General features: G+C 41.4%; 1 protein-coding gene across 2 annotated transcripts in view; it reads right to left on the bottom strand.

Moving 5' to 3' along the window:
- LOC117222050 (TWiK family of potassium channels protein 18) overlaps nucleotides 1–21,158 on the bottom strand; it is a 66,331-nt gene that overhangs the window by 1,447 nt on the left and 43,726 nt on the right. For both annotated transcript variants that reach the window (XM_033473513.2, XM_033473515.2), the window contains exons 2-5: nucleotides 8,136–8,570; nucleotides 5,544–5,898; nucleotides 3,058–3,449; nucleotides 33–480 (exon numbers count right to left, since the gene is read on the bottom strand). In XM_033473513.2, the coding sequence (XP_033329404.1) occupies nucleotides 33–480; nucleotides 3,058–3,449; nucleotides 5,544–5,898; nucleotides 8,136–8,390 (1,450 nt within the window). In that variant the 5' untranslated portion in view covers nucleotides 8,391–8,570. The remainder of the gene's footprint in view (nucleotides 1–32; nucleotides 481–3,057; nucleotides 3,450–5,543; nucleotides 5,899–8,135; nucleotides 8,571–21,158) is intronic.

Raw genomic sequence — 21,158 nt, 5'->3', positions numbered from 1 at the left:
GGTTCCCCGTCGAATGCCTGCATCAGGGATACCTGTACCACCGATAGGTCCGACCACCACCCCGGACGACATGCCGCAGGTTCTACTGAGGACCCTGACCACGCGTACCACCTCCTCCTGGACGAGGTTGAAGCACATGGCGATCAGGCCCATCCCGGCGAGTATGTAGAGCGAGCAGGCGCACAAGCTGAGCTCCTCCAAGGTCGCAGTCGCCGCGTTTCTGCCGACCGGCATCAGGTCACCGAACCCGATCGTTCCCAGGCTGGTGAAGCAGAAGTAACCGCTTTCTAGGAGGCTCCAGCCCTCCAGCCGATTGAACATTATCGCCCCGCCGCATATGTAGATCAGCATGATCACCAGGCATAGGCTTATCGGTATCCTGACGGGGTTCGCCTCGACCATGTAGCCCGGCGACGACGTCGTCGACAGGGACGACGAGCACGGGTGGAAGTGCCGTTTACCGTTTCCGGATGACACGTCCTGCAACCACCAACTGCTCAGTGACACGCGACTACGAGGATCATTGGTCGAACGTTCAGTGTCGTTTGTCCATCAGCGGGCAAACCGTACAAATCCTTTTCTGACTGACCCAGGGAACCCCGGTGTCTGATGGACGCCGATTTTTGTGAAACTTCGCCGAAGAAGACGGTTTTTGATTTTGTGGGAAAAATCAACCCTTCTATACGAAACGGCTGTTCTATGGAAGTGCTTATAAATCGCAGACGACAAGTGCTATTATAATATTATATTATATACTAATATATATATACAGGGTGTCCCACAATTATTTTAACAGCCGAAAATGAGGGGTAGCTGAGGTCATTTGAAGTAACTTTTTCCTTTGCGAATTTGCAATCTGAGGCTTTGTTTACGAGTTATTAACGAAAAACACTGGCCAATGAGAGGTGACGGTGCGAGGGAGAGGGTCCGCGAGAGAGTCCGCAACACGAGGCTTTGACAGAAGGTCGGGACGGACTCGATCCGCGTTCGAAGTATTGAACAAGTCACCAAGCGAGAACTTTCCGGATTTTTTTAACTACATAACAGTGATATTTTTAAGAAAAACGCTGTTCACCTTTACTTTAGAACGTCTGAAGAATATTTACTAATTTTTCGGACCCGAAATAATATGAAGTTTAACCTTGACAGCTGTTTTAATTTTCTGGTGTGCATGACACCTCGTGTGTACCATATGAAATTTTTATGCAAGGTGTACAGTGAAGATTAACGAATGATTTGCAAAGCTGATTTAATAATAAATAAGGGACGTAAAGGATTTGTTTATTAGAGAGATATGAAAAATATTATCAGTAAGAAACTCACCCATTTAGTTGAGGATGCATTTGCTGGCTGAAATTCATGATGTCGAAGGGCACTGACCTTGTACAACGTACAGCTGATCTTTCACTGCACTGTCACCAAACACTGATCACTTAATTAATCACTGATAATCCGAATCACTTGTGGATATTTAAGAAAAATTACTGAGACTCGTTCGCGGATAATCGTTTATTCGACGCGTTCGTTCGGAAGTCGACGTTTCACTGCCAAAAAATCGAGGCCTTGTCGTTCGTCTTTCGGCCGTCCGAGGAAATAACACCCGATACTATTTTCTTCGAAGCGCAGGGTACCGCCAAATGAAATAAACAAGATATGCCGAGACGTAAACTGTGTCCGACCCGCTGTCACCCTGCGCTCTTAGAACGTAATTAATGGCCGTGCGAAGAAAATGGTATCGAGTGTCATTTCCTCGGACGGCCGAACGAAGAACAACAAGGACCCACAGTCAAGGCCTGAATTTTTCGGCAGTGAAACGTCGACTTCCGAACGAACGCGTCGAATAAACGATTATCCGCGAACGAGTCTCAGTGATCTTTCTTAAATATCCACAAGTGATTCGGATTATCAGTGATTAAATAACTGATCAGTGTTTGGTGACAGTGCAGTGTAAGTGAACTTCGCAAATAACCATACCAGAGGTTCCACCGACAGTATCCCTCGAATGTTGCGGTCATCGACCTGGGATCAGCTGTTCGTTGTACGAGGTCAGTACGTACGAGTCAGCAAATGCATCCTCAACTAAATGGGTGAGTTTCTTATCGATAATATTTTTCATATTTCTCTAAAAAACAAATCCTTTATGTACCTTAACGCGATTATTTATTATTAAATCAGCTTTGCGAATCATTCGTTGAATTCTGTTCGTACACGGAGTTATTTAAATTAAAATATCATTTACGAACTTTGCTAATCTTCACTGTACACCTTGCATAAAAATTTCATATGGTACACATAAGGTGTCATGCACACCAGAAAATTAAAACGACTGTCACGGTTAAACTACATATTATTTCGAGTCCGAAAAATTAGTGAATATTCTTCAGACGTTCTAAAGTAAAGGTGAACAGCGTTTTTCTTAAAAATATCACTGTTATGTAGTTAAAAAAATCCGGAAAGTTCTCACTTCGTGACTTGTTCAATACTTCGAACGCGGCTCGAGTCCGTCCCGACCTTCTGTCAAAGCCTCGTGCTGCGGACTCTCTCGCGGACCCTCTCTCTCGCACCGTCACCTCTCATTGGCCAGTGTTTTTCGTTAATAACTCGTAAACAAAGCCGCGGATTGCATTTTCGCAAAGGAAAAAGTTACTTCAAATGACCTCAGCTACCCCTCATTTTCGGCTGTTAAAATAATTGTGGGACACCCTGTATATATATATATATTAATAATAATATATATAATATATATAATATTATAATAAACTATCCAATAATAAAACCATTATTTTACGAAGCATTTTGCATAGCATTGTTTTGGATAGCATTTGTCATTTGCGACTTAGAAATCAATCTTACTTTACCTAGAAGAACCGCTTGGGATAAAAGGGTAGATTTCTTCCTGAATGCAAAAGATGGGCAAGGACGAAAGGGGCTAAAGTTTTAGGTAGGTCTATTGAACACTTGTACGAAGTTTCGTCAAAATCGGTGCACATCAGTCAGATTTGGTGTACATCATCAGATCAGAAGGTGTTCCCTTCTGCGAAGGGATCATTGAAGTACCTGAAGGGCGGCGGTAGAGCTAGTGGTAGCATGGAGTAGTCCCTCGCTTCCGCAGTCTAACAGAATGGCGCTGCTGGTGCCCCTCGTCCCCAAATCGTCGCAGGAACTCTCCCTGCTGGCCGAGTAATAATTGCCGGACTTCGAGTCAACGTGGTTGTCGTATCTGTAGGTCTTGCTCATGATGCCACCGACGGGTGGCGGAGGTGGCGGCGGTTGTTGCTTCCGCGTGCAGTTTCGGGGCCTGCAGAGCCTGCCGTACATACGGCGGAAGCTTCTCGAGAGGACATCACCTACTGTACTCAAGTAGACCAGCACCAGGGGAATCCCGGCCAGCGCGTACACTATCGTGATCAGGCGACCCCAAATCGTGCGTGGTACCACGCTGCCGTACCCTAAAACATTGGTGCAACGTGGTAATCACTCTACCAGAGTCTACAATCGGTGAGGTACCACGAGGCTCTAAATGACTCGATCCTTCAGTTGGCGAGACTGTGAACAAGCCTTGGCTAATATAGATTCTAGAATCCAGACTTTGGAACTTGGACTCTGGAATCTAGAACCTGGATTCTAGAACCTAGGCTTTGGTACCTAGGTTCAAAAATGTAGGATTTCGGACCGAGGTTTTAACATCTACATTCTGGACTTACGTATTACTACTTAAGACTCCAGAATCTGGACTTGAGAATCCAGAATTTGGAATCTAGATTTTTAAATGACTCTAGGTCTTATACTCTAGAAACCTAAACTGTAGGATTTACACTCTAGGACCTAGAATCTGGGACTCACATTCTAGAGTCTAGACATTGGGACTTACACTCTAGAACCTAGACTTCAGAACCTGAATTCCAAAACCTAGCCTTTGGAACTTGGACTCTGGAATCTAGACTACAGAGCCTGGATTCTAGAACCTAGACTTTGGTACCTAGGTTTGAAAGTGTAGGATTTCGGACCGAGGTTTTAACATCTACATTCTGGACTTACGTATTACTACTTAAGACTCCAGAATCTGGACTTGAGAATCCAGAATTTGGAATCTAGATTTTTAAATGACTCTGGGTCTTATACTCTAGAAACCTAAGCTGTAGGATTTACACTCTAGGACCTAGAATCTGGGACTCACATTCTAGAGTCTAGACATTGGGACTTACACTCTAGAACCTAGACTTCAGAGCCTGAATTCTAAAACCTAGACTTTGGAAACTAGGTTTAAAAATTTAGACTTTTGAACTGAGATTTTAACATCTAAACTCTGGACTTACACTTTACAACTTAGAAATCAGATCCTGAAATTCAGAATCTAGAATTTGGAATCTTGATTTTTAAGCTTAGACCTTAGGTCGTTGACTCTAGAACTTACACTCTAAAAACTGGACTCTAGGACCTACAGTTTAGAATCTGAATACTCTAGAACCTGGACTCTAGGACCTACTTTCTGGAATTTAGGCTCTATGACTTACACTCTAGAACCCAGACTTCAGAACCTGAGTTCTAGAACCTAGACTTTAGAAACTAGAATTTGGAATCTTGATTTTTAAACTTAGACCCTAGGTCGTAGACTCTGGGACTTACACTCTACAACCTAGGCTTCAGGACCTGAGTTCTAGAACCTAGACTTCACAAACTAGGTTTAAAAATTTAGACTTCTGAGGTTTCATCATCTAGACTCTGGACTTACACTTTACAATTTAGACTTTAGAATCTGGAACTGAGAACCTAGAATTTGGAATCTTGATTTCTAAACTTAGACACTAGGTCATAGACTTACACTCTAGAATCTAGTCTTCAGAATCTGAGTTCTAGAACCTAGACTTCACAAACTAGGTTTAAAAATTTAGACTTCCGAGGTTTCATCATCTAGACTCTGGACTTACACTTTACAACTTAAACTTCAGAATCTGGAATTGTGAACCTAGAATTTGGAATCTTGATGTTTAAACTTAGACCCTAGGTCGTAGACTCTGGGACTTACACTCTACAACCTAGGCTTCAGGACCTGAGTTCTAGAACCTAGACTTCACAAACTAGGTTTAAAAATTTAGACTTTTGAGATTTTAACATCTAGACTCTGGACTTACATTTTACAATTTAGACTTTAGAATCTGGAACTGAGAACCTAGAATTTGGAATCTTGATTTCTAAACTTAGACACTAGGTCATAGATTTACACTCTAGAATCTAGTCTTCAGAATCTGAGTTCTAGAACCTAGACTTCACAAACTAGGTTTAAAAATTTAGACTTCCGAGGTTTCATCATCTAGACTCTGGACTTACACTTTACAACTTAAACTTCAGAATCTGGAATTGTGAACCTAGAATTTGGAATCTTGATTTTTAAACTTAGATCCTAGGTCGTAAACCCTGGGACTTACACTCTAGTACCTAGGCTCTATGACTTACACTCTGGAACCTAGACGTTATTACTTACATTCTAAAATCTAGACTCGCAATCAATCTACATATCTACGACGAATGTTCTCAGCTCTCACCAATGGTGGTGATGAGCGTGAGCGAGTAGAGCAGACTGCCGCTGAAGGTCCATCGTCGATGCGGCCTGCGATCCATGGGATGATCCCTGGATCTCGATCCGACCGGTTCATATTGGGAAGAAGTCCGTCTGAGACCTCGTGACAAGTTCTCTTGGAACTCGAACACCTCTCTGGCCGCCAGCCGAGTCCAATTCTCTTTGTAGAGTACGTTCAAATCCTCCGTGATGCTCCAAAGCCTCTCGACCGTGCGTGCCCTGAGCTCCATCGCGGCGGTGTCGTCCTCGACGCTGGGCACCACGTAGGATCCTCCCTCGGTCTTCGAGCCTCCGGTAACGAGCAGGTCGCTCGATGAATCCTGGATCAACGGGGATTAATTTCAAATTGGTTTAAGGATCTGCTGCATGCATAATCGCGACGAAGTTCGGAACTGAGCTCAACGACGCTCGAATTCTTGTCCGGGGGATATATATGCTTGCGATTACATTCATGGATAAATCTTTCGATGGTGCTCCTTTGTAGCTTCTCAACCTCTTGCCATTATTTTCACATTTACAATGATCTTGACTTTTTGGGTTGCGTTAATATCGCAAAAGAGAATTGATATTTTTATATCGTGTGCCTACGTTTACTTGAATGGATTATACAGGATGTCCCAAAAATGTCTCGCAATCCGGAAATGGGAGGTTCCTGGGGTCATTTGAAGTAACTTTTTCCTTAGCGAAAATGCAATCCGCGGCTTTGTTTACGAGTTATTAACGAAAAACGGTGACCAATGAGAGGCGAGACCAGCTGGCGCGAGATGGCGGAGCCAATGAGCGGAACCGAGCTTCGTGCGCTCGTTGGCTGGGCCGCCTCGCGTCAGCCGAGCTCGCCTCTTATTGGTCACTGTCTTTCATTGTTTACACTTTTTCTTTAACGGAAATGCCCAATGCAATTTCGCTAACGAGTTATTAATGAAAATTCGTGGACCCTGGGAATTACTCATTTCATTTGATTCGATCACTTTTGGGACACCCTATATAGGGTAGTCGAGTCGAGTACCATGATTAGGGACCAATTGCTATGCCTTTGGTTACTTTTCGGGCATAATTCAATTTATAAAATAAAACATGTTAAATGTTTTTATTCGTTTATTTTATTTATTTCTGAATGAAAAGGTTCGGTATGTATAATTCGAAAAATATCAATTTAATTACGCTCGAAAATAAATCTAACGTCACACAGCAATTGGTCACCCTGACAGTAACCGACTCCACGACTCTATGTCCAAAAAAGGAAGAGAACAAGGAAATTAAATTGAAGTCTACTTTTCCGAATTGTAGGGGGTACGACAAGGGGTTAACAATCGCATCATGGTCCTCTAGGGTAGAAGAGCCAATTACTGTGTCCTGTTAGCAGTGTTTAGGAGTTTTCGCTACTAAACAAAGCTTTCGCAATTTAAATGACATTTTTTAAGAGCTCAAAGGTAAATTTCAAAATTTCTTTTGTTGATATCAATTTTTCTATGATACAAGTATCAAATCCTCTTTGAATTTTGGGAGAAAGAAAAATAGTTCTGGATGCAGTTATTGTTTGTCTATGATATGTATAAATCAGTTAATGCGCCCCAGTTACTGTGTGCCTCAGTTACTGTGTATCCTCCCTGAACACTGTGCTTCAGTTACTGTAACTCCTCCACCTCGATAACTGTGCACAATAAAAATTTAATACATAACATACTTTCATAAATTTCATATTCTATCAAAAGAACGTAATATATTATTAATATATTATAATTATATATTAATATTTTTATTATTATTTTATTTCTCCTCTTTAAGTGTGACATAGATGATTTGAGATTTGAGGTTAGGAACAAATAGATTCAGTTATAATAATAAATATTATATAAATGTGTTATATATATTTATAACAATACAAATTTAATACATAACATACTTTTATAGATTTCATATCCTATAAAAAGAATGTAATATATTATTAATATATTATAATTATATATTAATATATTATAATGATAAGTCATTTAAAAGTTCACATTAGAGACGACTGCTTGAACAAGATTTCATATTTACGTTTCTCCTCTTTAAAAGTGTGACACAGATGATTTGAGATTTGAGGTTATGTAGGCCTATACCGTAGTAAGCAGCACAGCAAACAAACGCATTAAGCGAACAAATAGATTCAGTTACCGTGCACAGTAAATAAGCTACTAAAATCGAAACTAAAACCACAAATTCAAATAAATAATTACTCTTTTGTCCTTTCCTAATCCCAATATATTTTACCAATATAATCAACATTATAATATCTTGCTCAAAACGATTCATTTTACCGAAAGCATTGTAGAAATGATCGCGAATTCGGGATTAAAACATTGAAACAATTTATGTCGTGTTTATAAAGAGCTTCCATCTTTTACACGTTTAATGTTAACGAAAATCAGTAATTGCTTGAATTCAAATAAAAAAGATTCGACGAGTCATACGCGATAAATACAAAGTAAGTTACGCTCATCGAGATGATCAAACGGCACAGTAAATGGCTCCGCTAGCCCAGCATCGCGTACCGAAAGCTGAAACGGGTACGCACCGTCTTGAGGCCGCCCTCCAGCGCCATGAACGCGAACGCGCCGAGCAGCGTGTAGCCCAGGACGAGTACGCAGACCCCGAGGCAGGCCAGCAGGCCCGGCGTCTCAATGGAGGTGGAGGTGCTGCAGCTGCAGCAACAGCAGAGCAGCTCCGCGCCCCTGACGGACGTGCTGAGCCGCAGCGCCTCGGCGCTCGCGTTCGCATTCCTTCCGGGACAGCATCTAGCCCTCTGATAGTAGTCGCCGGTGGCCTGCATCGTTCCTCCACGGTCTGATCAAACCGGTGCTACCGGCAGCGTCGCCGCCGTCGCCGTCGCTGTCGCCGCAGCTGCAGCTGCAGGTGCAGCGACCGACGCCGCAGCTGCAGCCGCAACCGGTCGCCTCCTATCGTTCTGCTATCCTCCCTCGAGCCTCGTCCATCTGGTGCGGTGGCAAGCCTGTCACAGAGATTACCGGGATCCGATTAGATGTCAGCCCTCCGTTCGCCGCCCCCCCCTCTCCTTCGCCGCTGCTACACCGCCGGGCTAATTGCCCCTTACTTGGCAATTAAGGCTCCGCATGGCGCGCCGAGATCCTGCGATATCATGTATCTTAGACGCGGCCTCGCGCGATCTTGCATAGATCTGGGCTGTCTTAGGAGCAAGCTACCGCGGTGCTCCCTTTTCCACGCTCTACGCGCGGTCTACACCCTAATGTCCTCACCCTTTCACCGCGGACGCCATATACGGAATAATAGAGCGGCCGCGCAGCGATTGGCCGCGACACTTTTACCCGACACCTCGTGAAAGGGGTAATTGTTGGGGATGGGGTGTGTGCGCAGAGACCTGGACCGTGGTGGCTCAACACCTTCACGGCTGGACACACGTATACGCGAGTTCACGCAATCGCTAATTACCGACTGAGTTCGCGTGTTCGAATCGTTGCAGAGCTTCGGTTGTTTATTATTTGCTCGTTGTTTGTCTGTTTAGTATCTACTATTATCTATTTAGTATCTACTATTATGTTATATATTTATCTATTTACTATATATCTGTCTATATTTACATATACACGGTGTCCCAAAACGTCTCGCAATCCGGAAATGGAGATTCCTGAGCTCATTTGGAGTAACTTTTTCCTTAGCGAAAATGCAATCCGCGGCTTCGTTTGCGAATTATTCACGAAAAACAGTGACCAATGAGAAGCCAGCTCGCTTAGCGCTAGGCGGCCGAGCCTATGGGCGGAACTGGGCATTGCGCGCTCGCTGGCTGAACCGGCTCGCGCCAGCAGAGCTCGCATCTCATCGGTCGCTGTTCTTTCGTTAATAACTCGTAAACGATGCCTCGGGGAAGATTTTTATAAAGGAAAAAGTTGCTTCGAATGACCTCAGGAATCACCACTTTTCGGATTGCGAGACATTTTTGGGACATCCTGTATATACAATTCTTCAAAAATGAGTGAAAGCATCGATGAGATATACGTCGATAACCTGTCGAATGTTAGTGAGCCAGAATCAAATGACAGCGAAGATTCAGACAATGGAAACGGAATTGTTGTTAGGATTCAGAATTTCTTCTTTCTCTTGAATCACGTTTCACAGGTTAAAAAATTACTTGTTTCAGTGCAATAAAGCTTAAAATTACTTAATCTACGCTTGCGGTAAACCCAACAAATAGTCTTTCTCGCAGCAAAAACGTCGATGAATTCGGTTTTCATTTTATTTTATAATGATGCAGTTCTACGAAAAATCTGAGAAAAATTGAGTGCGCTGCTTGTGATAGTACCTTATCAAAGAATTAATATGAAAAAAGTATAATTCTCTGTTTTCGAGAAATCTTTAATTTTCTGATTTTTTTGGGATTTTCATTTTTGATAACCACAAATTGCAACCGAAAAATCTGAACAAATTGTGACAAATTTCTTGAATCTTGACAAAAATTTTGCCGGCGCGCGTCTCTCGCACAATCTATCAAATTACAACCGCCGAAAATATTCACCCGCGTTCCCCGACCACCGTTCAAGCAGCCGCAGCAGTTTCGAAAAGAATCGAGCCGTTTATATTGAAAGTGGCATAAGTCACTTTTTCAAAAAAATCGAGTTAATGCTAACACTAATTACAACTGAACGGTATCTATCCATTAAAAAAAACAAAAAACAAAAAAAAGTTACTCTCGTGCCACTTTCAAAATAAACGGCTCAATTATCTCGAAAGAATCGTGGCGAAGTCCGCCTCGCTTTTATCTGGCCGCGGTAGGTGCAAGATCCGGCGTTTGGACGAGAAGCTCGCAGGAAACGGCGGACGTTTAAATGGAGAACGGAAGAGCAATGAAATAAAGGTGATCGCCGGGACCGGTAGCCGAGCTCATTCCAATTCCTCATCTCTGTCCGGGGTGAATGCGGTCCGTCTAAAGAATTCATTTAGAAAAGTGTATGCTCGGGGGGAGCGCGATCTCGTTTCGCAGGATCTGTAACTGACGCGGCGTCCCCGGGGTCAAGCATCCGGCGTGCAAGTATTCCCGTAAACTGGAACAACGCGCGGGCATTGTTTATCCCCCTCGAGCCACCCAGAAGTGGAATACGACGGAAGCTTTTTGCGTAAACAGCGTGAATTCCCGTCTCCCCGGGCGGCCGGGGGTCCGCCGTTGCTGCTGCTACCACCGCCGCCGAAAGAATTGGATGCCGACCAAGCTGCGCGCGGTTGTGCGCTCGTACCCGCGCGCTTGCTACCGAGAGAGAGCCGGAGGCCCTCTTGTCCTCTCGGTCGTGTTTTTCAATTTCCTGCCGGGGCGAGCGTCCCATTACGCCCGGAGTTAATAATCGTCGTCGCCGCTCGCTCTTTCGCGCGTTCGCTCTTTCGCTCGCGGTGCGCGCGGCCGGCTCGATTTCCCGAAATAAATGTCCCGTTTTCGCGCTTTTAACCGGCATTCAACGCCGCGGAGGAGTCGCGGCGAGGGGAACAGAGGCGCGGAGAGAGAGAGAAAGAAAGAGAGAGAGAGAGAGAGAGAGAACGAGAGAGGAAGACAGAGAGAGAGAGAACGAGAGAGGAAGAGAGAGAGAGAGAGAGAGAGAGAGAGGGCGAGAACCGCCACTGATAAAGCGATCGTCCTACCATCGCGCGCGTGCACAAGCAGAAATAGCCACAATCGACCTCCAGCCACGTATCCGCCTACTACGCGACGCGCAGGAGGCCCGTTAACGCGACCACACTTTCCTAACAGATGTACCAGCCCGGCACAACACGCTGGGAAACATTGCTATCACGCCAGCCGCGGACTACATCATGAACTGCTGCGAGGGTTTCTCTCCTCCCTCCTTTCTCTCTCACTCTTACTCTCTCTCTCTCTCTCTTTCTCTCTCTCTCTCTCTCTCTCTCTCTCACTCTCTCTCTCTCTATGCCTCGCCTCTGTCCAGGCTAGTTTAAATACGCCCACCCGCGTATCGCGTGCACGTATCTTCTCTTTTGCCTCGCGACCGAGCCCGCTTGCAGACAACCGGGATACAATGAACAGTTTCGGACACGCTTCAGTTCCGCGCAACTCCATATTCCGTGTCATTTGCTGCGCTTGGGACACCATTGTGCTGGGCCGTAGCCTGTCGCCGAGCGATTCGGTGGCTCAAGGTCAACGAAGCGGTGCGATTGTCGAGTTATTGCTCGGTTTCGACGGAGAAGCCGAGGCAGATCTTTTGGGAGATTGTATTAGGTTGGTGCGTGTGAAACGTCGGATTTTTAAGTGAATATACAGCATGTCCCGAAATTATGGTATAATACCATATAATTATGGTATTTCCGGGAAACGAAGGGTTCCTGAGATCATTTGAAGTAACTTTTTCCTTAGCGAAAATGCAATCCGCGGTTTCGTTCACGAGTTATTAGCGAAAAACAGTAGCCAATGAGAGGCGAGATCAGCTGGCGCGGGGCGAACGGCTGGCTCGACCGCATTGCGCCTACCGAGCTAGCCTCTTATTGGTCACGGGTTTTCGTTAATAACTCGTTAACGAAGCCGCGGATTGCATTTTTGCTAAGGAAAAAGTTACTCGAAATTACTTCAGGAACCTCTCATTTCTCGGAAATACCATTATTTTGGGACATCCTGTATATAAAACTGCATGTCTTTTTTCAAGAGCTGTTTATTTCATCGAAATATGCTGAAAATATGTTCGCCGTTTATTGACGCTCGTATTTTCAATATTCGCGGGGGTTGAAAGTGCTAGGGATGGTCTTCTATTAGGTTGGAAACTATGAAACGGACGTTTCTGTTTAGTTTGTGTTCAGTTGCGACTGAGAGAGGTTCATTGTAACGTGCGCTATTTTTATTGATAAATTTTAAAGGTATTCTTCTTACTCATTTCGTAACATTTTTTCGCGTTTGTATCCCATTTTTATATTATTTTTCTCAGAAACTAGATGGAAACAAAACACGATTTACATCTACTTTTCTTGTACGAGTTCAAATATATATATATAATAATAATAATATATATATAATAATAATAATAATAATAATAATAATAATAATAATAATAATAATAATAATATATAAATATATAATATATATATATAATAATAATAATATATATTAATATATTATTTTGTTGAATTCGTATCCTTACGAAATTCAGAGCAAATAACAAAATCGAACACTTTAATAATATGGAACAGTGTGGGAAGTTGCATGGCTCGATCGGATAGAAGAGAGTCCACTGGCTGGTTTGGGTGCGCTTCGCGACAGGAAGACAGCACGGTGTATAATTTTGATGATTCGCGGAAATGAAATCGACGGATAACTGTTTTCGTATTGTACAGAGTGTCTCGGGATTAAACCGAGGAACTTCGGATATGAATTCAAGACCGTAAAACAAACAAAGCTTGTACGCTCGCAAATGCTTCCTTCAAAAGGTATTTACTGCCAAAGTTGTAGGACTCGCGAGGGGAGTTTACGATCGTGGAGATCGCTTCTGAAACGGGAACGGGTTGAAGTTACGGCGCATGCCTAATGTCAGAATACCTTGATAGGCTTTTTCGTAATGGGCTTTCGTTTTTAGGGGATTTTGATTTCAACTTTGTACGCAGTCATGTAGGTAAAATAACATATCTATATAGAATGTTCATTTGGAAACTTTAACCCTTTGCGCTCGAAGCTGAATTGACGCAGAATTTCAAATAGTTTCTCCGACTACGTTGTTGTTAGTTTTATAAACTAATATAAAACAGCTGTTTTTTGTGCTCCGTAAATCTAGTGTTAATTAACAGTTATGGGTTCTGATAAAAGACAATATATAATAATAATAATAATATAATAATAACATATATATAATATGATAATAATATAATAATATATATAATATGATGATAATATAATAATATATATAATATGATGATGATAATATATAATAATAATAATTATTATTATACTATATAATAATAATAATATAATATATAAATAATATATATAATAATAATTATTATTATTATTATATAGAATATGCCAATGGAAGTAAATTTCAGACGGTTCAGGAATTAAGCGGTTTCATTGAGCAAAATTGCAGAATATTAAGCTGAAAATTTGTTAAAAATGATTTATATCTTCACCGACACGTTTACTAGTGATAATAGAAACACAAGGTGGGACTAGAAAATATTAAAATAATATTTCTATATACATGTGAATAATTTTAAAAGGATTATGCTATGTTTTCGACGCACCGATTTATCGTCATTTCTTAAATTTGTAGAACAATATTGTTTCTTCGTATAATACAATATAGCTGGTATACTGAAATAATGTATTATTCTTATTGAACAGTATAAACGTCAAAAACAGTGCAACATATTGTTTCAAAAGTTAAGAAAACGTATATTTATACAGTCTACTATCTATTTGTCGCGCAGTGTAATACAAAATCTACCGCCTAATTTGGATAATACAGAATCTACTGGTTAATCTGTCGAGTACAGAATCTACTGGTTAATTTGAATAATGCATAATCTACTGAGTGGTTTGCATGGGGGAGACTCTTCTGGCTAGCATGGGCAGCAGAGGATACACTAATTGGTTTACATGGGAGATCATCTTTGTCGGCTAGAAGATAATCTACTGACACTTTCGCAGTCTCAGTGGACTGATCGAAGAAGACTGCAGGGAACTACAGTAAGTTCTCCCTAATTAACGCTCAGATTGCACAGTTAATTCTCCCTAACTGACGCTCAGCTTGGAAACAAAAATGGACAATTTCGGAAGAAGAGGAGCCAATACAATTCGCGGTTTGCTTTTACAGTTACCGATTGTCAACAATTATAAGCTCGAATAATCGTATCTCCTCTTCCCAAATTGTCCAAGTTGAGCGTCAATTAGCCTCTCATTGGTCGCTGTTTTCCGTTAATAACTCGTAAACGATGCCTCGGAGAAAATTTTTGTAAAGGAAAAAGTTACTTGAAATGACCTCAGGAACCTCCCACTTTCGGATTGCGAGATATTTTTAGGAAATCTTGTAGACTGGGCGACATCTAGTCGACATCAAGAGTCTTCTCTTACTTGAAGGTACAGTAAATTCTCTCCAATTGACGCTCAGATTGTACACAAAAATGGACAATTTAGAAAGAGGAGATACGGTTATTCGAAACTTGCGGCTCATTTTTATAGTCGTCGATTGTCAATAATTATAAAAAAAGAGATGCAAGGCTGAATTAATCGCATCTCATTTTCCAAATTGTCCTTTTTTGTATACAATCTGAGGCGTCAATTAGGGAGAACTTACTGTATTCGTACAGTGACCAATTCAAAGTAAAATTATGTACAGTAATGTCTCTCTAATTGACGCTCGGTTTGTCCACAAAAGTGGACAATTTGGGAAGAGGAGATACGATTATTCGAGTCTCGCGGCTTTATAGTTATTAATAGTTAATTATTTCTCGATCTTTTAATCCCCCGTAGACTGTGGATCTTTATGCGAGCACAGAGTAAATTCTCCCTAAGATTTATTATTATTAGGTTCATTATTATTTTTTTATTCTCCCTACGGTTTATTATTACCTTTTTATTCTCCCTCAGATTATTTACCGATTGTCAACATCTATAAAAACGAGCTGCACGACTCAAATAATCGAATCTCTTCTTCCCAAATTGTCCATTTTTGTGCACAATCTGAGCGTCAGTTAGGGAGACATTACTGTAAAACTATGTACAATAATGTCTCTCTAATTGACGCTCAGTTTGTCCACAAAAATGGACAATTTGGGAATAGGAGATACGATTATTGGAGTCTTGCAACTCCTTTTTATAATTACGGATTTGCCAACGACTATAAATCTATAACAATAAATCGACTATAAATAACCTTGACATAACCTATAGATCGTATCTCCTCTTCCCACAAATTGTCCATTTTCGAGCACGATCTGAGCGTCGATTAGAGGTGAATTTACTGTATTCGATAGCCACTTAATCCCAAAAGTCCATCATTCGCCCGGCTCGGATCATTTCGATCAATTGTTGTTCGAAGAGGGAATCAATGGCGGCTCAGCGTCACCATAGAAGAGCCGCCGCAGCAGTTATAGTTTCGGTTTGGCGTGCGAGCGAGTCTACAGCCGTTCAGCGGCCACTCAAACAGTGTGAATCTCGAACCGCCTACTTTGGTCCATTGTAAATGAGGATAGACGGCGCAGGACGGAGAGCTGGGTTAATTGGTTGCTCGAGGACACTAGTCAAGACTTACCACCCCCCCGCCGTAATGGTTAGTTTCGACTTGGTGGACGGGGGTGATACAGTGAAACGCTCGAGACATACTTGAATTGTACTGAAACTAGAACTTACTACTTTGGGGTATAGCGAGTGGCGGCTGAAGTTAGGGATGGGGGTGGAAGGGCAGCGGCAAATTGGTGCGTGAAAGATGGTGGAAAGAGAGAAGGGGCGAAAATTGCAGCAAGTTTCGTCCTGGAACCGCTGCCGACGATCGTTACGCCCTAGCTAAAGTCTAGCTCAGGCTGGTGAATAACTCTTGATCGGTTCAGGAAGCTGTAGGATATACTAATCGTTGACAATCGGAGCGCCGACGAGATGATTATTAACCCTTTCGCTACGGCAGGCCTCGCCGCGGAGTCCCTCGTGTAGAACGGAGCACCCTGCCGAAAGCAGGAACATTAAGCGCGCGCAGTCTTCAGCATTCGGGGCCAAGTCTTTTGCTTCAAAAACGTTGGATTAATATGACCAGATTTATTACAATTGATCGTAGTTTTTGGTAGATGATAGTGTCTGCGAACAGAGGAAAGCGAGGCGGTAACCCTTGTTTGAACTTTTGGCTCCATTGTTGTGACCGGTGACTATAGTCACCCGTCGTGTATAGGTGGGATCTTGTGGCAAGTGACTATAGTCGCCCATCGTATGTGGGTGTCGTTTTGTGGCGGGTGACTATAGTCATCCGTAGTAGCGAAAGGGTTAATAGACGGACGCCGGATAGATCGTGGTATAGGTAAATGGCGAAGGTGAGCCCGTTTGGAGACGACTGCTGGGGGCAGCCGAAAAGACGAAACTCCGCCGAGAAGCTAAACGGACGTTCGTTCCACTTAATCCCTTTCACGTCCAGATTCTAGGTCGTTATTGGATAAGGTAATCCCTTGCGCTATGATTTCATAGGTTTTCTTCATGATTTCTGCCTTGATTAGCTATTCATCGTCCTTGTAATTCTCCTGATGGAACGGGACAATTTTTGCTTTTTCCGCGTCTTCATTTATTTACTTTGTAGTTCAATAACCTTTGTTCTTAGATTTTTATAGCAGAAGAATCAAAGTTTTGGTCTGGACAAAATTAATAATATTTTTATTTAATAGATTACGTATTAAATCTTCGTCGCGAGACTGACTCATTATAGTGCGAGGGGTTAAGCGATGAAGAGAAGACGTGATCAGGTGGCGTCGTTTAGTTTGCGGGTAGAGTTTCATCTTATTAGCGCAACGGTAGTCGTCTCGTTTCGGTTCAAATCACGGTCTAAGGAGGAGAGGTGGTCCGGTTTCGTCTCTATTCCTGTGATCTTTTGATATAGTTATTATGCATTGTTTCCTCATAAAATTAATTATTGGCATGGGTGTACAGTAATGTCTCCCTAACTGACGCTTAGAATGTGCACAAAAATGAACAATTTGGGAAGAGGAGATTCGATTATTCGAGCCTTGCAGCTCGTTTTTATAGATGTTGACAATCGGTAAATAATCTGAGGGAGAATAGAAAGGTAATAATAAACCGTAGGGAGAATAAAAAAGTAATAATGAACCTAATAATAATAAATCTTAGGGAGAATTTACTGTGCTCGCATAAAGATCCACAGTCTACGGGGGATTAAAAGATCGAGAAATAATTAACTATTAATAACTATAAAAACGAGCCGCGAGGCTCGAATAATCGTATCTCCTCTTCCCAAATTGTCCACTTTTGTGGACAAACCGAGCGTCAATTAGAGAGACATTACTGTACATAGTTTTACTTTGAATTGGTCACTGTACGAATACAGTAAGTTCTCCCTAATTGACGCCTCAGATTGTATACAAAAAAGGACAATTTGGAAAAAAGAGATGCGATTATTTCAGCCCTGCATCTCTTTTTTTATAATTGTTGACAATCGACGACTATAAAAATGAGCCGCATGGTTCGAATAACCGTATCTCTTCTTTCTAAATTGTCCATTTTTGTGTACAATCTGAACGTCAATTGGAGAGAATTTACTGTACCTTCAAGCAAGAGAAGACTCTTGATGTCAACTAGATGTCGCCCAGTCTACAAGATTTCCTAAAAATGTCTCCCAATTCGGAAGTGGAAGGTTCCTGAGGTCATTTCAAGTAACATTTTCCTTTACAAAAATTTTCTCCGAGGCATCGTTTACGAGTTATTAACGAAAGAACAGCGACCAATGAGAGGCGAGATCAGCTGGCGCGAAGCGGCCGAGCCAACGAGTGGTCGAAGCACTGTTCCGCTCATTGGCTCGGCCACCTCGCGTCAACCGAACCCTCTCACCTCTCATTGGTCAGTGTTTTTCGTTAATAACTCGTGAACAAAGCCGCGGATTGCATTTTCGCTAGGGAAAAAGTTGCTTCAAATAACCTTAGGAATCCCTCATTTCTCGCTTGTACAATAATTTTGGGAGACCCTGTATGAACTTCATTGAAGCTCTCGCACTATCGGTGTGAATTTCTATAACGCAGAATTTTATTCAAAACATCTTTTTTCATTTCATTACAAACATTATTAAATTACTAGCTTTTGTCACGCAAAAGAATATTTCTACAGAAAGAAATGTCTGAAAAAACGAAATATAATTTTAGCGCATTAAATGAAAATTAGAGAATTTAATGGAAGCTTCAGCGAAGCAAAAATTGGCTTAAAAGCGCGGAAATCGGGACATCTGCTCTACGACGAGTTTGACAAAATCGAATTTTGGCCGGCTAAATCCGGCAAGTACTCCACTGTGCGATGCTTCACCCAGCATCCCTCGCAGAAATTCATTTAGCTTCGCAGAAAATTGGTAGGAGGGGGAGCGGTAACGGTAAATGGTCCAGCTCTCCTTCTTACTAATAGCTTTGTGGACAGGAAGCTGCTTAGAGTCGCGATTAGGCTGATAGATATTTCATGATCGATCCAGGAATCCGTCCTAATCGACGACATAAGCGGCGGCAAAAATGTTAGCTAACGAACGCTCTCGTGGAGAGCGCAGGAATTCCTGCCACAGGTGGTTCATGGTAGCCGAGGAAGAGTCACGTGTACCATAAGGTCCAATTTCGTCCTGGAATTCCCTAGAGCGTTATGAGATCTTAATCTGCCACTGTTGTCACTGCAAAGAATTTATCCGAAATTCAGCAGGCCATTTCCAAGTCTGATGGAAGTTGTTCCGAACTGCGGGCCGCTGTAAAAAGAAATCCGATGAATTCGTAGCTGCGATTACCTCATGGAGATTTCGTTTTCACGGTAAGGCAGGCCGACGTCGCGTCGCCTGCGTCAATATGGAAGGATCCCGGTTAACGACGCGTGTGCCGCGCGCCAAGGGTTATCAAGGGTTAATTACGCGGCGTGCGCGCGTAAATAAATATCACCCTCTATTTACGAAGGTGCATCGCGGAAAATGAGGTTGCGTGAACTCATTTTTCATCATTTGCCTTTCAACGGTGGCTAAAGAACCGCGCGACACCGTAATCAGACGAAATTTAAATAAAAAAGCACGCGAGCCATCCCTGTGCTTTCATTAAATTTTTCGGAGCATTTCTGCATAGAAAACGGAACCCGTCGGCGAGGCTCCGACGATATTCCAGATTTCGTTCAGAGCAGTTTAATACATTCTTGAAATACTTAGATCGCGATCAATAGATCGCGGATCATTACGGAATTTCTCATTTTCGTTTCAAAAATTGATATTATTAATTTATGATTTATTAATTATATATATTATATATTATATATATATTATTATATATATTATATATTATATATATATATTATTATATATATTATGTATATATTATTATATATATTATATATATGTTATTATATATATTATATGATTTATTTATTTATTTTATTAATTATGATTTATTAATAATAAATAAAATAAAAATGCTGTCAGACCTTGTTAATTTATACGTTTTCTTGCATTTTTGTTTTAAATCTGCAGTTGCCATAAATTCGTAAAGATTTCCGGTCTAGTGAATCAAACTCTGACAGTATCGTTAATAAGTTTATTACTTTTTTAAAAAAAAGTTATTTGTAACGATTAACATGGAAGAAATTAATCAATAAATCTCGAAAATCTTCGAAATATAAATTAATAAATATAAAAATCGGTAACTTTTTTATTACTTTTTAAAAATAAAAGTTATTTGCTGACAATTAACATAGAAGAAATTAATCAATAAACTATGGAAAATCACTATATTCCATAATTATTAATCAAATCGATTATTTTCCGAAATAATTCCTGCACAAATAAATTCTTATTTGAATAACAAATAACTCCTTTTTCAATTGAACATTTATTCAGATAAAATCTTATTAAATAATCTAGATAAATTACTGGAGGTTTATTGGATAAAGTCGAATTAAATTGAATTCGTTAATCCTTGTCTCTTATCCGTGATCCGAATAAAATTTTGCCCAACACTGATGCAGAATAATCTGCACAGTTCGACATAATGTATATTTTGGGAAAAATTTATTTCGAACGCTTTCGGAGTCGATCCACGGAAACTCGCAGAAACCTCTGGTTAACAATTTTGATCGAACTGCTTTATCCGTTCTCTGCGTATTTACACGGGCTCGGAGCAAAAAGATCCGCATTCGGTCTACGCACGGAACTCCATAAACAGTAATAAATATTTCCTTTGCGTCGCGAGTGAGCGGGGAAGTGAAATATCCTAGATCCGCGAGGTTTCGTCGAATTTCCGGGCAAACATCGTATCCATAATTCACCGTTTCGCCGGTGCGCGAACGAAGGAACGAACGATTTCGTTAGCGAAAACGCGCGGACGAAAATTGTGCCGCTGAATAGAAGCAGGTATGACCAACGACGATCATGCTTGCTTGTCAATTGTATATTTCCACTAAAGAAAATGATTATTTCTTCCCTGGCAACCCTGATCATCGAACAACGTAAGAATTAAAAGTGTATATCGTTCGTTCTCAATAAAAATTGATGCTTGCAAAATATTCTGTTCTTATTTTAGTAATTCGTTCGTAATTTATATCAACATTTCTACCGGATATTTCTCAGCGAAAAAATTCATGCGCGTTCTTTAAGCACGGACCAAGGCATCCTAAAAATTTCAGAACGAATCGCATCATAGTTTTCTCAGAAAAAAATCGCAAATGTCAACTTACTCGTCCGTCCCAATTTCACGCATTTTCAAGTTTCAGAAAACAATAAATTCTCCCTAATTTTTCTACAGCTTGTAAACAAAAATAGACGATATGGGATGAAGATTATAAAACAATTATAAATTATTAACAATTATAAAAACGAGGTGCAAGACTCGAATAATCGTATCTCCTCTCCCCAAATAATAATAATAATAA

This window comes from Megalopta genalis, chromosome 3, assembly GCF_051020955.1.
Source record: "Megalopta genalis isolate 19385.01 chromosome 3, iyMegGena1_principal, whole genome shotgun sequence".
Classification (NCBI taxonomy): Eukaryota; Metazoa; Arthropoda; class Insecta; order Hymenoptera; family Halictidae; genus Megalopta; species Megalopta genalis.
The sequence above is the reverse complement of the archived record's forward strand: the minus strand, read 5'-3'. Positions and strand labels throughout refer to the sequence as shown.